Source organism: Mustela erminea, chromosome 2 (genome assembly GCF_009829155.1).
Source record: "Mustela erminea isolate mMusErm1 chromosome 2, mMusErm1.Pri, whole genome shotgun sequence".
Taxonomy (NCBI): Eukaryota; Metazoa; Chordata; class Mammalia; order Carnivora; family Mustelidae; genus Mustela; species Mustela erminea.
Window position 1 is genome coordinate 63710554 of NC_045615.1, and position 20933 is coordinate 63731486.

General features: G+C 36.3%; 1 protein-coding gene across 2 annotated transcripts; it reads right to left on the reverse strand.

Moving 5' to 3' along the window:
- Window positions 1-2649: 2649 nt before the first annotated feature.
- On the reverse strand, window positions 2650-14740 carry GIMD1 (GIMAP family P-loop NTPase domain containing 1). Of its 2 annotated transcripts, XM_032333082.1 has the most exons (3): window positions 14575-14740; window positions 12451-12845; window positions 2650-3706 (listed from the first exon to the last, which is right to left on the reverse strand). In XM_032333082.1, exons 2-3 carry the CDS (start codon window positions 12841-12843, stop codon window positions 3446-3448), a joined length of 654 nt encoding a protein of 217 aa, XP_032188973.1. In that variant the 5' UTR covers window positions 12844-12845; window positions 14575-14740; the 3' UTR covers window positions 2650-3445. The 2 variants fall into 2 exon arrangements, with proteins under 2 accessions (XP_032188973.1, XP_032188972.1); XM_032333081.1 differs by lacking the exon at window positions 14575-14740 and having other exon boundaries at window positions 12451-12872.
- Between the last annotated feature and the right edge of the window lie 6193 nt (window positions 14741-20933).

Below are 20933 nucleotides of genomic sequence, written 5' to 3' on the forward strand. Positions count from 1 at the left end.
ACAAAAGACAGATGAAAGACTAATATCTATAGTATACAGTGAGCTCTTCTATTTTGCCAAGCAGGGAGTGTTAAAAAAAATTTTAGTGACAGTTGTTAAAGATGGTAAGGCAGTTTTTTTAAAGGAACATCAAGGTAGGTATAGGACTACTGCAATGGAATTTTAGAGTTGGGAAAGAGATTGGGCTCAACTCCCAGTGTAGCGTAGGCAAGTGGGAATTCACAAGTAAGGAGCAGGGTGGGGATCAGGCGTCACTTGGGAGTTGGTGGAGATAAGGAACCTGATCAGATATTGAGAGTGGGAGGGTTTTGGTAAACTGACGTACCAGAGTCCTTGCCGAGACTAGATTTTACAAGGAAGTGTATAGGTGGGGCTAGGAGAAGTTTAAGCCTAACAGAAGTGTCGATCAAGCAAAGAATCATTGTAAGAAGTAATCCAATAGAAAATTGATAAAAAAGGACAAAGAATATGAAGAGACAATCCATAGATGAGTAAATCTAAATGAGCAACATCTTATAGAGATACTCTAATAGTAGTCTGGGAAATGCAAATTAAAGTAAGATGATTTTACATTTATCAAACGTGTTAGCAGTAGGTATTTCGGATGCTAACACTGATTGTGACAAGAATATAGGGAAAGGGTACAGAAATGGTGGTGAAAATAAAATTTCTTACAATATGAAAAGAAATTGGGTAAGATATATTGAAATTAAATTGTATGTATACTTTCAAGCAGAATATAATTTACAGGGAATATAACTTACAGAATATAACTTACAGGGGAAAAATCATTATTATGTAAAAATACATATACAGAAATAGTTGGAGCATGACCTTGGGTGGCAGAAAACTGGAGTACACATCGATAGAGAAGCAGTTGCACAGACTGTTAAAAATACACTGAAGTGTTAGGAGGGTTGAATTTAATAAGTTACATTTCAGAGTTGAAGGAATTTTTATGAGGTAGTAGTAAGTGAAAAAAAAAGGATACTATAGAGAGTTTAATGTGAAAATCTTTAAAAAAAGAAAAGGAAAAACAAAAGTCAGGGCAGCTGGGTGACTTAGTTAAGCATCTGGCTCTTGATGTCAGCTCAGGTCATGATCTCATGAAGATTCTCTCTTTCTCCCTTTCTCTCCCCCTCTCCTCTCCACATCAAAGTAAGTTCAATAAATAAAAACAAAAATAAGACAAAAGTCCTCCATATGCTTATATGTATATGTGTACTCTGTGTAATTTACTTGGACATGCAGAAAATAGGAATGGCGTATGTCATGCTCTTTGTTGACATGAGCTCTTTCTAATTGGCTGATGTGCATTAGGAGAAGGAGAGGTGGAAGAGGAGAGAGGTAATGGTAAACCAAAAAAGCAACATACAAGACTACTAAAAGAAAGTCAAGTATGTTATATGATCACATTTTAGGGAGTTAAGTATATATACATATATATGATGATATAAAAATAATTCAAGGAAGAACATCACAGAAGTCTTCCTCTTTGAAACTGGGGGTGACACCTTCCCTCTATCAATTATTAACACCAAATATCTTGAACCCTTAATGTTCTGTATAATATATTTTTCCTGAAACTAGTATTTATGTTCTAGAAGAGTTGACATCACATGAATGAAGGATATAAAGGGCTTAAAACCTGAGCTTCCCCCTCTCCTCACCACTCACTTCAGTTTCAGCTTCTCAGCCTCAAATCCCTGGGGACACTTGGGTGGCTCAGTGGGTTAAGCATCTGATTTTGGCTCAGGTCATGATCTCAAGGTCCTGGGGTGGAGCCCCACATTGGGCTCCCTGCTCAGCGGGGAGGCTGCTTCTCTCTCTGCCTCTGATTCTCCCCCCAACTTGTACTCTCTCTCTCTCTCAAATAAATAAATAAATAAATTCTTAAATATGTAAATATCTTTTTCTGTCACCAAGTGACCAACCAACCCCTAGGGAAGTGTCAATTTTTTATTTAGTTCTTAAATCAGCTCCATTGTTGAAGCTCTCACTTTACAATTAAATTGGTTCTAGGTTTTCTAATACCATTTATGCTAGAGTTCAGGTAAAATTAAGCATCAAGTAGGCTTTTGAGAGCTTACCGGGGAGAATAATCACAAGCTATAATCCTATTTCTAATAGGAAATTAGTGTATTGCACACTTAAAAAATATGAAACCAAGATGTTTGTAAATTAGGAACTATCTTAGTTAAAGAATTTTATAAATTATAAAGCTCATGTACAAATGTTAAACATGAGGGTGACCCAGTTTTGATTTAGTGGTGGCCTTGGGTGTTATGATGGAATAGAATTATTTTCCTTCAGTCCTCACTGCTGCCTTGAGACCATCCTGGAGCTCTCTACTAAGCCAAAGTGACAAACCTTATAAAGTAGAGAACGCTCTTCTTAAGGTAAGGTTTTATTCATTTTTGATTATTGTTACCCTTGTTTCTGCCACAAGGCTGGGCTCTGAATTTTTACCTGCATTTCCAACCCTAAATAGGAACCACAGGTCATAAGAAGATGGGAAAAGAAAGGTAACATTTATTGAGCATCTACCATGAGCCAAGTTGTTTAATCATTATAGTAACTATCAAGAGGATATTCCAAATGAGGATTTCACAGGATTAAATAATTTTCCTTGTCTAGCATCAAGTAAGTAGTGGAGATAGTTTTTAAAATATAGGTAGTAATTTTTCATTTTAACTTTTATTTAAATATAACAGATACACCAAACAGTTTGGGAATCAGAGCTGTTCGCTGTTGAATTTTCACAAAGTGAACACTCTGAAACCAGTCTCCAGGTTGGAAAACGAAACATCACCAGAATCTCAGAAGCCGCCCGGAGCATGCTAATTATACTCCCCAGAGAGTGATCTCTCCTGATTTCCAGCACTTCTAACATCAGAGTAGTTTATATTACATCAGTTTTGACTGCTTTTGAACTTTATATAAACAGGATCATACAATATATCCTGCTTTACGTCTGGCTTCTTTCAACTTTCCGTTTGGGCAGTTCATTGATATTTTCACGTGCAGTTGTAGTTTGCTCATTCTCATTATTGTATAATACTCCACTGTGCGAACATACCTCAATTTGCTTACCCATTTAACTGTTAATGGCCATTTGGATAATTTCCAATAGCTACTTAGCTATCATGAATAGTACAGCTATGAGCATTCTTATACACACGTCTTTTGGTGCACAAATGTACGCATTTCTGCTGAATGTATACTTAGGAGGGCAGTTGCTGTGTCATAGGATTTGTGTTAGGAATTTTGATTACTTTATATTCTTCTTAACTGCCAAACAGTTGTCCAAAATTGGTTATACCAAATGTACACTCCAACCAGCAGCCTATGGGAATTCTGACAGTTCTCATCCATTCTAACAGAGGCATTTTGAAACAAGGTTTCTGACTCTAAAACCCAATGTTCTTTTCCTTTTATCTAAATTTTATTTAAAGGTAAGAACTTGGTAACAATTTTCTTTTATGAATTCCATGATTCTTTCTAAGATTATTATTCTTTGTTCATTTAGTGAGTTTCCTTTTTTATACTGGAAAATACATCTGTGCTGAATAGAATTTAGCAGGGTCAGCAGTGTATCGGAGGCCTCACGCAAGTATTTATCTTCAGTGAACCCAGCTTCTTCTATTTTCTCTGCATGGGTGAAAAGAATGGCAGTGTAATTCTTCCAAGCATGTCCCAGAAGTTCCTGAAAGAAAGAAGAAGTTAAATGGCTATTTGACTTGGCCCATAGTCCTCAAACACAAGCAAAGGATAGTTTTTTAGACATATATTAGTTATTAGACATATATTAGACACATAGACAGTCAACAGATCTGGATGTCATGTTACTAAAAGCTGATATATGTAATGGGGAGTGAAGATGGGGTCAAATAATGGAAATAGAGAGATGGGCAGATTTTGTTTTAAAAAAAGGCTTTCTTAATTTTAATTTTCTCTTATAATTTATGTATATACAACTTCAGAACTGCGTATTATTAATGCTGCATATGATACAATTTCATTTACAACATTCAGCAATAATTTATATTTACCTGCCAACCTGAAGCTATTAGAATTACAGTTCCTTTAAGTCAAAGGACTTCGGCCAAGGGAATTATCCTATCTTTTTTTGTAGGAATGTTGTGTTATTATCATAACTAAAAGTATCTTCTGAGGATTTATAATTACATAATCTGGTTAAAATCTATTGTCTAATCCGGTGACGTGTAATGGAAAAGCTAAGATCAAATTACATTTAGTGATTTGGACCAACGACAAGACATTACTGTGATTTGAATCCTCTTCACTTCACATGCCAGAATCAAGCCCAGTTTATCAGAGGACTTCCTCTAATGTGGTTGAAAAACATTGAAGACTGGTATTCCTTTGTTTAGTAATGTGTGGAAGTTGGTTATGGAATAAAGTCTTGTTCGATTAGTGAAAATAAGCTGATATAAAATGGAAGCAACAGAATGTGGCAAATTGTTCACACAATGTGGAAGGTGTCTAGAAATAATCATTTAACATTTTTAATATTCCAAAAGTTATAGGAAATCATGACATTGTGGAAGTAAAATGACATTCCTTTCATTCCAAATATTCTTGTTACCAAAATATTTTCAAAGGTGCTACCAGTTTATAATAGCAATTTGGAGTTTAGACCCTCACCATCATCCTAAATAGAAGATTTAAGGTATTTCATTTTTGAGTCTTCAGAAAAATATGAAATACTTAGGAATAAATACAACAAATATCCAGGACCTCTAGTAATCAGAAGGAAGAAAGAAGGGAGAGTAACTAATATTTAGTGGTAGACACTATGCTCATCACTTTACACACTTTATTCCTTTTGAAATTATGTTGATAATGCGTAGTGGGAGATAATACAAACTCGGGTTTAAAAAATCTGAAAGACAGGTTGGGAAACTATTGTCAATGTATATAGCAAATGTAGGACTGGTATTTATAAAACTGAAAAACTGAAAATGAAGAGAGAAAGAGGAAGAGAGAGAAAGGAAGGAGGGGAGGAAGAATCCAGACAGGTAAATAATATGGAAATATGGCAACTGTGGGACAATGTATTTAAATTTAAACATATCTAGACCATGGTTACCAATTACGATTCCTAATACAGTTTGTCATTTATCAGAGCTATGCATTTATGTATTTATCTCTGTGAGCTTTTGGAAGGTAGAATCTATGTCTTTCTTATCAAAGCCTCGCGTTGTAATCTCTCAATAGAAAGTGGTTGGACTAATTAGGAGTTTGGAGCCTCACCATCACCTCAAACAGAAGGCTTAGGGTTTTGTTTATTTGTTTTGAGTCTTCAGTTTTGAAGTTTAATCTTTGGGACAAAAAATTTACCTTCCTGTAAAATTTCTCTTGTGTTCTGTAGTTCCTGTTCATGGATTTGCATGTAGTCTGTACTTTCTCTTTTGCATTCAGACTCTCTCAATGAATAAGTCCAAAATTTTTCCTCATATCTGTTTAAAATTTGTCTGCACCATAGAATAATTGTATATTTCTGGTTCTCCTAAAAGTGCCCTGCCTGAAGAAAATCTGAATTGAAGTTTCAGGATCAGTACATTAAATGAATAATTATTTTTAATAGATTCTATTACAAAAAGAACTTACAAAATAACCTTACAGAAGAACCTTACAAAAGAACTTTTAAGAAGGTATTTTAATTGGTATATTCTTATGTGCCCTCAAAACATAAATTATTAAAATTTAAATTAGCCCAGCTTTTAAGGAAGATAGCTGTTTGTAAATCTAAGTATATGTGTAATGTCAACATCACATTTTAGCTAATAGTGACATAGCAACACTTGTCATACTTAGTATGTTGTAATGTATTTCTTGTGAAAAAGATCAAAGAGTCACAAAATAAACAGGTGTTATGGTTTGAATTGTGTATTCCACTCCAAACTCATATGTTGAAATCCTAACCTCTAGTACTTCAGAATGTGACTTTATTTGACAAAGGGTTGTTGCCAATATAATTAGTCAAGTTAAGGCCACTAATGCAATACGATTGAAAAAAGAAACATAAAAAAAGAAAATCAAGACCCTTGGATAGATTCTTCACTTACAGCCCACAGAAGGAATTAATCCTGCTAATGTTCATTTCAGATTCCTAGTCTCCAGATCTGAGAGATAATACACTTCTGTTGCTTAGTGAAATTTGTTATGGCAGCCCTAGCAAATTAATACAAATAGTTGAAAACTTTAAGAAGTGCTAAATAGATCTAGATTCTGGGAATGAAGATATTTCTGGGTTATGTACATAAGAACCACTTGAGATGTTTGCTAAAAATGCATCAGAATTTTTAGGGATGGAACCTGGGAATTTGAATTTTAAAAAGAACTCCAGGTGATTTATTCCTTCTGCAAAGATTTTCTGAGGGTTACTTTGTTTCAGGAACACAGAGTGGACCATGACATACACTTTTCTGCTTATGTCTAGTGGAGATTCTTTTGTACTAACTTAGAACTGAGGAAGAGGGACAGACAGGAAAGAGAACACTTTCCATTTGTTGTAACTGCAGGTATTGTGATAGAAAATATATTGGTGCTATAGAGGCAGACATTTGGCCCAGTTTGGGGTGCGGGTGGAAAGTTAAGGTAAAGGGAGGAATCAGATCCAGTTTCTAGCATGTGATGATGCTTCAAGCATAGGAATCAACAAGAGAGTTATAGGGCAGTGAAGATGTACAAAGTAAAGAGAGTGATTGAGCCTTTTTGGGGATTGTATAGTGTATAGTATTGGGAGTTCTCTAAAGTGAAACTAATGATCCTTGAACATTCTTATCTCGGAAAGTTTCACAAATTTAGAGCCAGTTCTAATATTCACCCAGTATTGATCTGTTTATTTTGATGGTTATAATATTGAAATGTATATTACAAGTTAATAAATAGACACTACCCTTAACCTTTTGAGTGCTACCTCCAGGTCTACCCCCTGGGTTTGGGTTGATGCATGAACCAAATTTGTCATTAAATATTTTTTGAAACATCACCATAATAAAAATTCATGCTAAATAAACTGTTTGGCCCAAGTGATCCTTTCCTGAGTTATATATTATAATATAGAATTCTTCTCTTGCTAGGTGAGTACTTATTGCATTCAATTGTATAACTGTATAACTTTCACAGTATATCTTTAGTTCCTGGTTTTCTGGGTTGTAACATTAACACATTCCCTTTTTGTCTCCACCAGATATTTCCTATACTTTAAACTATAATAACATTCAGGGAAAATGAGTTCAACCACCTAAAGAAAATAGATTTGTAAGCTCAACACCACTTGCAAGTCCATGTGTTCAGCCACTGGGAAGTTTTTACATGTTGATAGTTATTTATGGAAGGATGCTCATGTCCTAAACCGTGAGAGAAATTGCACTTTTGAATTACTGCCAAAAATAGAAGAGAATGGTTGATTTAGCTTATAATCTTTAGATTGATTTTTGGCTGGAAAATAGTTGACTATTTGAAAGTAGTGTCGCTTGGTGTATAGTCATCATGTTAGTGGCCAAACGTGTTCTCTGTGGACCCAGAGAAAGAATAATCACAGTTGATTGATACCTCACATAAAAATCCAAGAGTAAGATGAGTTAATGTAAGTTATCTGGTGTTAATAATTTAAATATAGTACTAAGCTAGATGGAAATTTTATAATCAATCATGAATTGTTTGGTTTCAGAGTGCTAATGGGTATGAGTCCATTTAGTCCTTTTGGGACAACCAGTTAGGATATAAACTTTGTTTTCCAGGAATTATGTTCATTTTCCCAGGACCTCACCAGCCCTGCCCCATTTGTTTGTGGTTGATGAAATCATAGCATCTGGACTTTTTAGGGGGAATTTTTTAAAAAGCCAACTATTACATCAACTGAGAAAAAAATTATCATGGAACAGGAGGACAATAAGGACCATTCTTTATATTTCATACTATTCCCTTACTCTCATTCCTCTTAAAGCACCACATTTCTTTTGCCGAGAGCTGAATGATAAGACTTTGTTAGATCAGATTCAGTAAATATTCAACCTTAGAGATATTTTGTCCAAATTGGCGTATTTTATAGAAGGGAATATTGTGACATGTGATGTTAAATGGCCAAAGCCTCACAGCTGGATTGTTGGCAGGCCTGGGCCTATAACAGAGGTCCCCTACCTGCCTAGACCATGTCCTTCCCACTAAACTGGAGCTTCTTATTTTAACCTTTACTAAGCCAGTGCATTTTCTTCCTGGGTTTTTTTTTTTTCTAAATTAATAGAGAAGTTCTTATACATTGGGGCTGTGTAAATTTGATTTCACTCTGATCAAGATAATCCTGAAGAAGTTTACAAATAATATGTCCTAATTTTAGTGTAAGACAAACATGAACAATAAAATTATAATGACCATAGCTGACACTTAGTGTGCACTCATCTTGTGCTAGTGCCCGAGTTAATTTACTATTATGTTAATATGAAATTAGTCCTGAAAATAACCCAGTCAAGTAGACACTATTATTTTTCCCAATTTACCAATGAAGAGATTGAGATTTGGAGAAGCTACTTGCCCAAGGTCCCAAAGCAAACAAGTAACTAAGTAGGAGCTTGACCACAAGTATAACTTACTCTAGAAGCCATGCTCTTTATCTATAATAGATTGCTCATATCCAGTAATTCATTTGAATGAGGTACTCATTACAATCTGTGTAGTGACAAAAACAATAAAAATGTTAATAATGATAGTAATTTTCTATGAAATCTACTCTAAGTCAGGCAAAATGCAGAGCATATTACGTCATTAAACAAAACCCTTAAGCCTCTTGAACATAGGTAAAATTATCCTCATTTTAAAAGTGAGGAACCTAAGCCAAGAAACTCGTAGTAATATTTATAGTCACATACTTAGAATTGTAAGAAGGCTTATTTTTCAACTAAATTCTATCTAAGAACTAAGCTCGTTATCTTTGTTAAGTATTTTCAGGCCTTGTGTTTGCCTCTCTGAGTCTTTTGTGTACACACCCACCTGTAACACCAACATTTGAGTTGTTCATTCTAAATAAAAAATACCTGCTTGAAGCCTGATTATGTACAGTAATAATACATGATACCATGATAGTGGAAAGAATTTGGACTTTAGTCAATTCCTGGATTCAATTCCTAGTGCAGTTTGGCTGATTGCTAGCGCTTCTCTTAAGGTGATTTTATTGTCTTCTCTTATTCATTATTTGAGGATTTTTAAATAACAATCAAATGATATTCAGATAATATTTAGATGACTCATTCCCTTTATTTCCCAATTTTGGGGAGATGACTCACATCTCCACCATTTTGCTATAAATTAGGAAGGCCTAACATAAATTTAAAAAAAAGGGATCATTTGGGGAAATGTTTCATTTGTCATTGCTGGCAGCCTACAACCCCTCAAAAAATATTAGAGCACAAATTAAAAGAGATATTTGAAGAGACCACAGGGAGGTACAAGAAAGAAGAGGTCACTTCTCTGGCACTGGCCTTGTAGGCTCCTTCCGAGGCAGGCGTGAGTGCTGCCAGAAAGGAGGAAAGCAAAAGGGAGAAGGATGAGGCAGATATTCCATCCCCCATTTTGCATAAGCCAGGAAGAAAAAGAAATCCAGGGTGTGTCTGGAACCAAGAGGACCTTAACAACTAACTCCTTGCTCTTCCTAACAGCTGTTGGTCCTGTTGAATATTCAGACATTCTGCAGCTGCTCCTAATCTGTGAGCACATCCAGATGGCTGCCACCAGTAACTGAAGCACCTTCAGGAAGAAGGTCATAAACAGCCAGCTTGTGCATAGGCGATCTTCAACCAAAAATTATGATGGAAGCTCAGAATAGGACTGCGGTGCCTACCAGGGGTCATGGGCCCCTCTGTGGGTTACTAAATCTTGGCTTCTCAGTTTTCCTGGGAGGGAAAAGATATTTATTTTAGAAAAAAAAAAAATTCTGGATCTGAGTTTAACTGTAGCCCATCTCCTCTCTGCTTTTAAGTGATGAACTGGACACTGAATTAAGAAAGCAGTGGTAAGAGAAGGCGGCTGTATGCCAGGGACTTTTTAAAAAGATCAGAGGCATGTATGAATCAAATTCACTTGTATAAAAAAAAATTAAGGGATTACAATAGAGCTCTATATCCTAAAACCGGAAAAAAAGTCTATTTTTAAAATGTATGTCTTTTTTTCTTAAAAAAGATGTTTTATTTATTTGGCAGAGAGAGAGAGAGCACATAAGCAGGAGGAGTGGCAGGCAGAGGCAGAGGGAGAAGCAGACTTCCTACTGAGCAGGGAGCCCAGTGATGCAGGGCTCAATCCCAGAACCCCACCATCATGACCAGAGCCAAAGGCAGATGCTAAATTGACTGAGCCACCCAGGCACCCTTAAACTGTATGTCTTTTAAAATACCCTTTTCAGCTAAGCATAGGACAAGCATAGAGAACAATCTGGAGACATAAGGAAAGAGGTTAGTTTTTGAGAAATATTTGTGCATTTACTGAATTTACTGATTTATATCCATCTGTATCTTCAACTTAGTAACAGCTTTAAATGAACTTTAAAACTTATTTTAAAAAATTACACTGGTGGAATGGCAACAGGTTTTCCCTCACTTGATTTCTACCAGAAATATTGTTTGAAATGTAGTCTTTAATAGTTTGGGGGAAGTTTGTGGGTTGTCTTAGATTCCACATTGTTTCTTAATTGCAATCATCTTCTCTTCTTTGCTTTTGCACAGCATGTCCTTGATTTTTCAGGAGTTAGATGATGAAGAATATTTTTTTTATACTCTTGTCTCCCTAATTTTTTCTGCTAGTTTATTGTGATTTCACATATGGCTCTTTTTTTTTTTTTCCATTTTAGAAACATGCAGTTACTGAAAAAAAAAAGTGTGTCTGTCATTTAGAACAATCTTATGCCTTAACAAGTTAAAGGGAAAAAATATTTATTTGAATCTAAGTACACTATCTTTCTAAGTGTAACAGATCTTATATCTATGTGATCAGAGATTGGGTTGAAAGAAGAGTAGCATTTATACAAATTCTTGAGTGAAAAAATGTCTGCTCTGTATTCTCCCTGTAGTTTACCTGTGGAGCTTCTAGTAGTGAAGAGTTCTCTTAACCTTGGTGACTTAATGAGGCTACTGAGTAATACTAGTCAAGTCCATTGGTTAAATGGTGGCCCCAGACTAGAGAATCAAGAGATGAGTAGAATGGAGCAGCTCAATGAGCAGTTTCCAGGAATCGTTGGTTATAGATGGACCTGGTTCATACATGTGTATGTACCATATGCAAGTATTACTCTCTCCATCTTCTAGTTATAGCCATATTCATAAGCCCTCCCTATTCCCAGATCCTTACTAGACTAGCTAAACAAGCTTCCAATTTAGTGACTTCTAATAAATGAACAAACAAACACGGACAGACCACTAGGCAAGGTGGCATATGTTATTCATGTTCACGCTGAGGTCTCTGTGGTCTTTTCTTGGCTACAGTGAATCAGTTGCTGACCCTATAGATGATGAGGCACTCAGAGCATCTGAAATTCCTGATGTCTTTCCTATCAATAAAGCACAGCTCACCATGATACAAATTACAGTGAAACTTGCTTTTTCCCAGGCCATATATTATACTACTTTGGCACTTAGTGTATTGTCTTGTACTTGTTTATCTATTTGTCTCTTCTAGACTCTAAGTTTTTTAAGGACAGGGCTGATATATTGTTCATCAGTCATTAAGCTCCGTATAAGTAACTGATACAATTTTCAGTGACTAAATCAGTGAGTGAACACCCATTTGTTAGTAAACTATAAGAGATTGTGCCCTTGATGTTAAAAGGATAAAAGTTTTAGTAGTTCTTAAACTTTGCTATTAAAAAAAAAAAATGGACCATTTATGCAAATGCAGGTATGAAGGTTCTACTCTTGAAATTTAGTACAGCTTGGATGAATATGCATTTTTAACAACAGCCCAGTTGATTCTGAAACAGCTGGTCTGAAGGACACATTTACAAATTCACTCAAGGGTCAGTTAACTTCTGGATTCTAGCATCTTACTTGGGGATGCGGAGGAGTTTGACTGTGACCTAGATGTAAAATGACTAACTGAATTCCTCTAAAGGAAATTGTAAAAATGACTCTTGGTAGGAAAAATCAAGTAATTTTTACCATTTCTTTGTGACCAACACTTATTTTTTTGTCTCTCTCTCTCTTTTTTTAATGTTATGTTTGTCACCATACAGTATATCATTAGTTTTGGATGTCGTGTTCCATGATTCATTGTTTGCGTATAACACCCAGTGCTCCATGCAATACGTGCCTTCCTTAATACCCATCACCCAACAGTTGTTTTAGACTTGCTCTAAACTTGTCTTTTAAACAGACTGTCATAGGATAATGTTCTCCAAATAGGAATAATGGCATTAGTGTAATTGCCTTTTTGTATTACCTGAATCATCTGGATTGAGGAAGATGCTTCCTGTCCGCAGAGAGGCACATCTGCTCTCTGGACCAGCAGTGCAAGATGGAGACCCTCTTGCCCGAAATGATGTGCCAGGGCCTCCTTGACTTCCTGTTTTACATGCTCCTGTTTCAACCTGCTGTGTGGATAACCTGGAGTGTCCAAGACCTGAATCTGCAGGGTTATCTCTTGCCCCCCTCGACGCATGAAGCCACAGAGGTGACAACTGCGGCCCAGACAACAATCTTTGGTTACAGAACATGGAGAAAAGCTGCTGTGGAAGTCAGTGCTTCCCAGAAGAATGTTCCCAGCAGAACTTTTTCCACTCTGAGTCATGCCAAAGAGGGCCAAGTTGATGATCATCTTGTTAGAGTCTGTCATGTCTGTGGGTAAACAAAGGTTCAGCATAAGCAGTTAGGCTTCAATATTCACCCAAGGTAAGCCTTCTTACTTGGCCTGGAACATTCCTGGTACTATTTTTGGCTTACTTACCCCTCATTCATAGTGACTAAAGCATGAAGGAGTGCTCCACTAAAGTGGAGACACCCCGAGGAGAACAGGAAGATTAAAATAATATTGGTAGTTTGCAATGGGAGAGGAGGGAGAAGTCAAATACAGACAAAGAAGGGACGAGGAAGCAATAATTGCAGGAAAATGAGTGGGGAAAAAACAAATTACATGAAGATGATGTAAACCATGTTTAGGAGGAATGTGTTAAGTCATCAATGTGGCAGGTGAGTCGGTTTAGCAATGGGTGCTGAGGTTTCTGGGTTCATTAACGAGGCTAGCATCAATATTTGGAAATAAATCACTTTTAGAGGAGAAGTAGGAACAGAAGAGTGGAAGAAATGGATCTTTCTAGCATTTTAAAAAACATCCCCAATTTCCCCATCTCTCTACCCCTGGAATACACACACAAGTGGCATCTGCAAAAAATTATCTTCCCTGACTTCCTGAATGTTTGTCTCCTATAAAGCATGAATACTGTTAAAGAAGAATTCTGTTTTTGTTTACCTTTTTTTTTTTTTTTTTACAACCAGGCAACATTCTGATGAAAATGAGAACTGCTTGTAATTTCTGTTATGAAATAATTAATAAATCATTTCCATGATCTACCATAGTAACTTACTGGCTTTTGAATAAAGGAAGTAGAGCCCAACACATTGTGTAGCTCCATGAAGAGGGAGGAGAATCTTGGGAGAATCTATTCCATTTACTGCCCTCCTAAAATGGAGGTAATCTTTTGTGTAGAACATAAGAATTTTTCCTAAAGATTTTATTTATTTGTTTGACAGAGAGAGACACCGCGAGAGAAGGAACACAAACAGGAGGAGTGGGAGAAGGAGAAGCAGGCTTCCCACGGAGCAAGGAGTGCACGCAATGCAGGTCTTGATCCCAGAACCTGGGGATCATGACCGGAGCTGAAGGCAGATGCTTAAAGACTGAACCACACAGGTGCCCCTAGAACAAAAGCATTTTAAAGTCATTGATCATTTTCATTAGATCAGTAAGACAGAGCTATAGCCAATTGCCAAATGAACTCAACCTGCTGATTCAGAAGTAAGAACATTTAATTAAAATTGCATATTTAGGGGCATCTGCATGGCTCAGTCCTTAAGTGTCTGCCTTTGGCTCAGGTCATGATCCTAGGGTCCTGGGATGGAGCCCCACATCGGGCTTCCTGGAAGCCCTGCTTCTCGCTCTCCCATTTCCTCACATTCCTCTCCCATTCCCCCATTTGTGCTCCCTCTCTCCCTGTGTCTCTCTCTGTCAAATAAATAAATAAATAATCTTTCAAAAAATGCATATTTATTTTTTTTGCTTATAACTTGTACTTCTGTTATTCAGTTTTATGTACCTTTGGCCTTTATTGTCCTCTATTGTCCCTCACCCCAATCTCTCTAGACTCTAATATGAACATTTTGAAGTAACCTTACACCCCCACACAAAAGACACTCATTTTTGGAGTCCCTCCAGGTGCCCCAATTTACCCTCATTCAGCTGTGTCGGCTGAACCACAGTCACTCAAGTTTCTTTTTACTCCTGAATCAAATGCATGATTAAAAAAAATAATTACTATAGAGTCCCAATAATTTGCTATATGTCACCTACCTTTTTCCAATCTTAGAAATACTTTTTCCACAAAGACTTTTCTGGAGCTGGAACAGTTGTTCTTTGGTATGAACTTTAAACTTCTGACAGTGTCACCGTACCACTCTGGGACTGATACTGTATGTGTTTTATTAGGTTAATCTATTACCAGAATCCTCTCCATAAATGGTGCACTGTCTTTCTCTAATCAGCACTGAACTGTTTTTGCCATCTGATAGGCTGAACATTTCAACAGATACTTCCTGAAACTTTATTTTCAAGATTAAATTAGTTGTTTTAGGGCATTGCTGATAGGTAATACCTTATTTCTAGCATAAATAAATGCAAAATTGACAACTATTTTTTAAAGCCATTCTTTTCTATATTTTTCTTTTTCTTTTTTTTTTTTAAAGATTTTATTTATTTATTTGACAGACAGAGATCACAAGTAGGCAGAGAGTCCAGCAGAGATAGGAGGGAAGCAGGCTCCTCGCTTGAGCAGGGAGCCCAATACAGGACTCGATCCCAGGACCCTGGGATCATAACCTGAGCCGAAGGCAGAGGCTTTAACCTACTAAGCCACCCAGGCACCCCAAGACTGACAACAATTAAACACAAACTAGATGTTCAAAAGCAATGGTCACAATTTTTCCATTGAAAATGATAGAACGTTTCTCATTTACTCTACATCAAAAGTTTCAACAAATAGATACGCAATGTAAATGCAATCAAAAGATATTGAGTTCATAGCAGTATTTAGTTAATAAATTCAAAAATTCTATAAGAAAATGCTTCGCTATTTCCATGGAATTGAAATTATCTTATCCTAACTGAGGCAATCACTAACATGCTCATATCTATCTGCACATGTAGTTTCCATATCAATTAATGATAGCGTATTTCAGAAAAGGAGTACAACTAACTACAAATTGAGGCCAAATACATTTTGCTTAAAATTGGGGTTTCATCTTGTTGTTGAAAGCTTTAATTTTTTCTCTATATAATGCATACTTTTCCAACTATCTCTTTAGTGTGTAAGATGTAGAAACCTTAGTACGGTTATATTCTGGTTCATCTTTTCCTATACCTCTCAAAAAGTCTGTGAAGTATGTATTTCTGTGTTAAGGAATCTTGGAGACATCTGGAATGCCTTATGACTTCATGGGCAGAAAGTTTAAAAGTCTTCCTGTGTGGATATAACAAGGAAAACATGAACTGTTTTCATTCATCTGACAAGCACATTTGGTCTTCTTGAATGAAGCAGAAAGAATCTCCCCCAGGTGGCAGTAGTAGCCTGTTTCCTAAGAAGTAATTTTGAACCAGAATTTATTTCATTTTCTTTTTCAAACCATAAAATGATATTCTTCAAATAGGCAACTTACATCAACACATATTAATTGTGTGGAAGATCTTTTGAATAAAGGTAAAATGAAGCCATCTTTCCCATGTTTTGTATAAAATGTGACAAGTGTAGAAGGTTCTTAGTTTTCAAACCCTCCACTTTGCAATCATAGCTTAAATCATTTGCTGAATGCAGTAGCTGACAGTTTAACAAATAAAGTTCAGAGTTCATATGTGTGGTTAAAAGCTTCTGTACAGTAAAGGAAACAGTCAACAAAACAAAGAGGCAACCCATGGAATGGGAGAAGATATTTGCAAATGACAGTACAGACAAAAGGTTGATATCCAGGATCTATAAAGAACTCCTCAAACTCAACACACACAAAACAGACAATTATATAATTATATAATAATTTATATATATAATAATTTATATAATAATTATATAATTATATAAAAAATGGGCAGAAGATATGAACAGACACTTCTCCAATGAAGACATACAAATGGCTATCAGACACATGAAAAAATGTTCATCATCACTAGCCATCAGGGAGATGCAAATTAAAACCACATTGAGATACCACCTTACATCAGTTAAAATGGCCAAAATTAGCAAGACAGGAAACAACACGTGTTGGAGAGGATGTGGAGAAAGGGGAACCCTCTTACACTGTTGGTGGGAATGCAAGTTGGTGCAGCCATTTTGGAGAACAGTGTGGAGATTCCTCAAGAAATTAAAAATAGAGCTTCCCTATGACCCTGCCATTGCACTCCTGGGTATTTACCCCAAAGATACAGATGTAGTGAAAAGGAGGGCCATCTGTACCCCAATGTTTATAGCAGCAATGGCCACGATCGCCAAACTGTGGAAAGAACCAAGATGCCCTTCGACGGATGAATGGATAAGGAAGATGTGGTCCATATACACTATGGAGTATTATGCCTCCATCAGAAAGGATGAATACCCAACTTTTGTAGCAACATGGACAGGACTGGAAGAGATTATGCTGAGTGAAATCAGTCAAGCAGAGAGAGTCAGTTATCATATGGTTTAATTTATTTGTGGAGCATAACAAATAGCATGGAGGACAAGGGGAGATGGAGAGGAGAAGGGAGTTGAGGGAAATTGGAAGTGGAGGTGAACCATGAGAGACTATGGACTCTGAAAAACAATCTGAGGGTTTTGAAGGGGTGGAGGGTGGGAGGTTGGGGGAACCAGGTGGTGGGTATTGGAGAGGGCACGGATTGCATGGAGCACTGGGTATGGTGCAAAAACAATGAATACTGTTACGCTGAAAAATAAATAAATAAATAAATTTTAAAAAAAGTTCCAATGCGGCTGCAAAATTTAAAAATAATTTCCAACAGGTTTACTGGTAGTTTTAGATCTAAGTCAATTTAGAGATTATATAGAAGGGTAGTGTATTGTTACTAGATATTGTTAAATAATTGATGCTAATTCTTTTTGGATCAGAGTGAAGAAGCAACTTGAAAAATTACCTTCGCTCTTTACTGAAACTTGGCTAAATACAATGTAGCTGGGATAAAACTGTATTACTTTAATGGCTGGCTCTAGAATATCTCTGACAAAGGAAATTGTCTTTGAGAAGATAGTTGGATTAGCTACTTGAAGTAGAAAAGGGGAGCCTGATAACATAAGTCAAACTCACAAGAAGTGATCGCCAAACTGCTGGGAATGAGGGAAGAGCCAAGAAGAGTAGAGAAGATCCAGGTATACCAAGAAGGGATGGAAGGAAGGAGGAAGAGAGAGATAGAAGGAGAAAAGAGAAGGTAATGGGAGACATTAGAACATGGCCGGACTCTGGATTTTCCACTTGTGCAAATGGTTAAAGGAATTTGTGAGAGCAGAGATAGCTAATGTTCAATTTTAAGTTCTTTGCATTTCTGGAATATAAAGTAAGCTGTGTTCATGATTATTTTGTATGAGGGTGGATATTTTTTGTTTGTTTGTTTTTGGTTGTAGTTAGCATTTTACTTTATTTTATTTTGTTTTTATGGAAATTAATGGAGAAACCTGAGGTCCTCCCCAGGTTAGCACAGGATAAAGGCCACAGAAGGTGGATATTGGAAATGACATCTGAAGTGAAGTAATTGAGGAAAAGGAGGAGGTTGAAGCTAGGAGACTAGTCCCTAGGAGCCTGCAAGAATCTTGGGAAGGATCTTAGACTTTACACAGTCTCTGAAATGAGATATTCTATGGTAAGGATGACTCTCGTTGACATAAGTAAAAATTATATTTCAAATTACACACATAAGCACAGTATTAATTTGCTAAAACTATCATAGCAAAGTATCATAGACTGAGTGGTTTAAATAAGAAAAGTTAATTTTCTCACAGATCTTGAGGCTAGAAGTGTGAGATTAGGATATCAGTGGGATTGGTTTCTCCCAAAGCCTCTCTCCTTAGCTTGTCACGATCATCTTCTCCCTGTCTCTTCATATGGTCTTTCCTGTGTATGTTGTGTCCAGATTTTTTTATTTTATAAGGACACCAGTCATAGCGGATTAGGGCCCACCAAAATGACCTAATTTTAACTTAATTACCTCTTTTAAAGGCCATGTCTCCAAAAACAGTCATGTTCTAAGGTACTAGAGGTTAGGATTGTAACATAAGAATTTGGGAGATACATGATTCAGCTCGTAATGCACATGTACACACATTATATTAACATTTGTGCATATATGTATACATTACAATTATATAAATTATACATCTTTATACTCACTAAAATTGTGTCTCTATAATCCATAAAATTGAGGTTTATTATAAGCAGTTCTTGATTTATGGAAATTTGACTTAACAGGTACTCTCATAGCTGTAAACAAACTACAATTTTCATTGGCTTGAAATGTGAACACATTGCTCATTTGTTTTTTTCTTTTCATAATAAAGAAGACCCTTAGAATAATAACCAGAGTCTGTGATTATGATGTCTAACTGACCTTAACCTTGACTGACACTGTTATAAGTGTACGGGAGCACTGATAAGCTGGCTATAGTTGGTGGTAACTTAATTTTCTCTGTCTGAGCTGATCTTGGACTAAGACAACAGATCTTACCTTTCCAAAAATTTCAGAGAGCACTGGCCAGCAGTTTCCATTTTGGGGACAGTCCTAATTTGAATTCATTTTGAAGGTTCTTGGAGCCACAAAGAATGCCCATGTCTGCCCATTCCCAACGGGAATATGAGGAGCCTTTGGTCCAAACTTCATTGGTTTCTCATTTTAAAGACTGTACCAGTCTCATCCTCCCTCAGGAAAATTTTTGATGTTGTTTTTTGTTTTGTTTGCATTTTGCTTTTGAGTATTTCTGATTGATTCTTTTTGAGGATTATAAATGAAATAAGTGTATTTCAAAGCATCTAGGAAACTCAGAAAAGAAGAGAGGAAAATAGGGTCATTTAAAACATTTTATTTCCTGGCCCACATGGGACAGTGGCTCCTCTTGGGGAGTGACACATTTCTTTTTCCAAATTACTCCTGTCCTCCCCCTATTTACTCCAGTTCCTTAAGCAACACTATTGTGATGAGAGGCCTTAATGATGGGATTATGTTTAGCACGTGGTGTGGAGGCAAGACTAATTGTTGGCAATTACTTAGTGTATGGTATTCTTTTGCTATGCTACTGCATTCAGTTTTCTAAGATTTACTTATAATTTTAGTAACTTTATTAATAGTAAAATTACTTTATACTTTCTATTTTTTAACCTATATGTATTAGGTTTTCAGATCAAGAATATACTAACCTCTTGAAATAGAAAATTTCTTTCTTTTGTGGTCCTTTGCAGTAATTCAGATACTTTGGCAATTATTCATATCTAGTAGAGTTGAAGAAACTTTCACAAAAACAATTAGGCCCAGCAGCTTTCTAGAGTTCATTCCAGAATAACTTCAAAAATTTCTGCCATAGTAATTTGACTCTTCTTTTGTTAATTTTGATGATTTTTATATTTTGTATTTTAGCACTGATCCCTCTTCTTATTCTGTGGTGGCTTATATACTGGATTTGACTTTATATGCCTAGTAAATGTTTGCACACATGTGTATGTGTGTGCACATGTGTGTACATGCATTAAACTTTTATACTTTTATAGTTTCAAGTGGATTCCCATTAAAATAAATGAAATTTATAATTTGATACCTCTAGGATATAATGAATGATGTGACTTACAATAACTAAACTTTTGATTACCAGCTTTGAGCTCTTTAGGTTGAAAACTAAGAATCACAGGTATACTCATGTTATCATTTACAATTATAATATAGTAAGTCATATAAATATGTGTTACTATTAAAAAATAATGCAACCTTGAAAATAAGAGAAAAATTAGTAGGCTTTTTGTTTAAGTTTTTATTTAATCACACTGTGGTCATCACAAGTGCACTCCTTAGTCCCCATCACCTATTTCACTCATACCCCTACCACCTCCTCTTCCCACAACCCTAAGTTTGTTCTCTAGTTAAGAGTCTGTTTCTTGAATTAAAAATAGAGCTTCCCTATGACCCTGCAATTGCACTACTACCCCAAAGATACAAATGTAGTGAAAAGGAGGGCCATCTGTACCCCAACGTTTATAGCAGCAATGGCCACGGTTGCCAAACTGTGGAAAGAACCAAGATGCCCTTCAGCGGACGAATGGATAAGTAAGATATGGTCCATATACACTATGGAGTATTATGCCTCCATCAGAAAGGATGAATACCCAACTTTTGTAGCAACATGGATGGGACTGGAAGAGATTATGCTGAGTGAAATAAGTCAAGCAGACAGAGTCAATTATCATATGGTTTCACTTATTTGTGGAGCATAACAAATAACATGGAGGACATGGGGAGATGGAAAGGAGAAGGGAGTTGAGGGAAATTGGAAGGGGAGGTGAACCATGAGAGACTATGGACTCTGAAAAAAATCTGAGGGTTTTGAAGGGGCAGAGGGTGGGAGGTTAGGGGAGCCAGGTGGTGGGTATTATGGAGGGCATGTATTGCATGGAGCACTGGGTGTGGTGCATAAACAA

What these genes read in the sequence shown, in the direction of transcription:
- GIMD1 (XM_032333081.1), bottom strand. Translation starts at nt 12,870, where the DNA reads ATGCTGAACCTTTGTTTACCCACAGACATGACAGACTCTAACAAGATG. An exon ending in CCTCAATCCAGATGATTCAG is followed by an intron (nt 3,707 to 12,450) that starts GTAATACAAAAA and finishes TCTTTCTTTCAG; the next exon opens with GAACTTCTGGGACATGCTTG.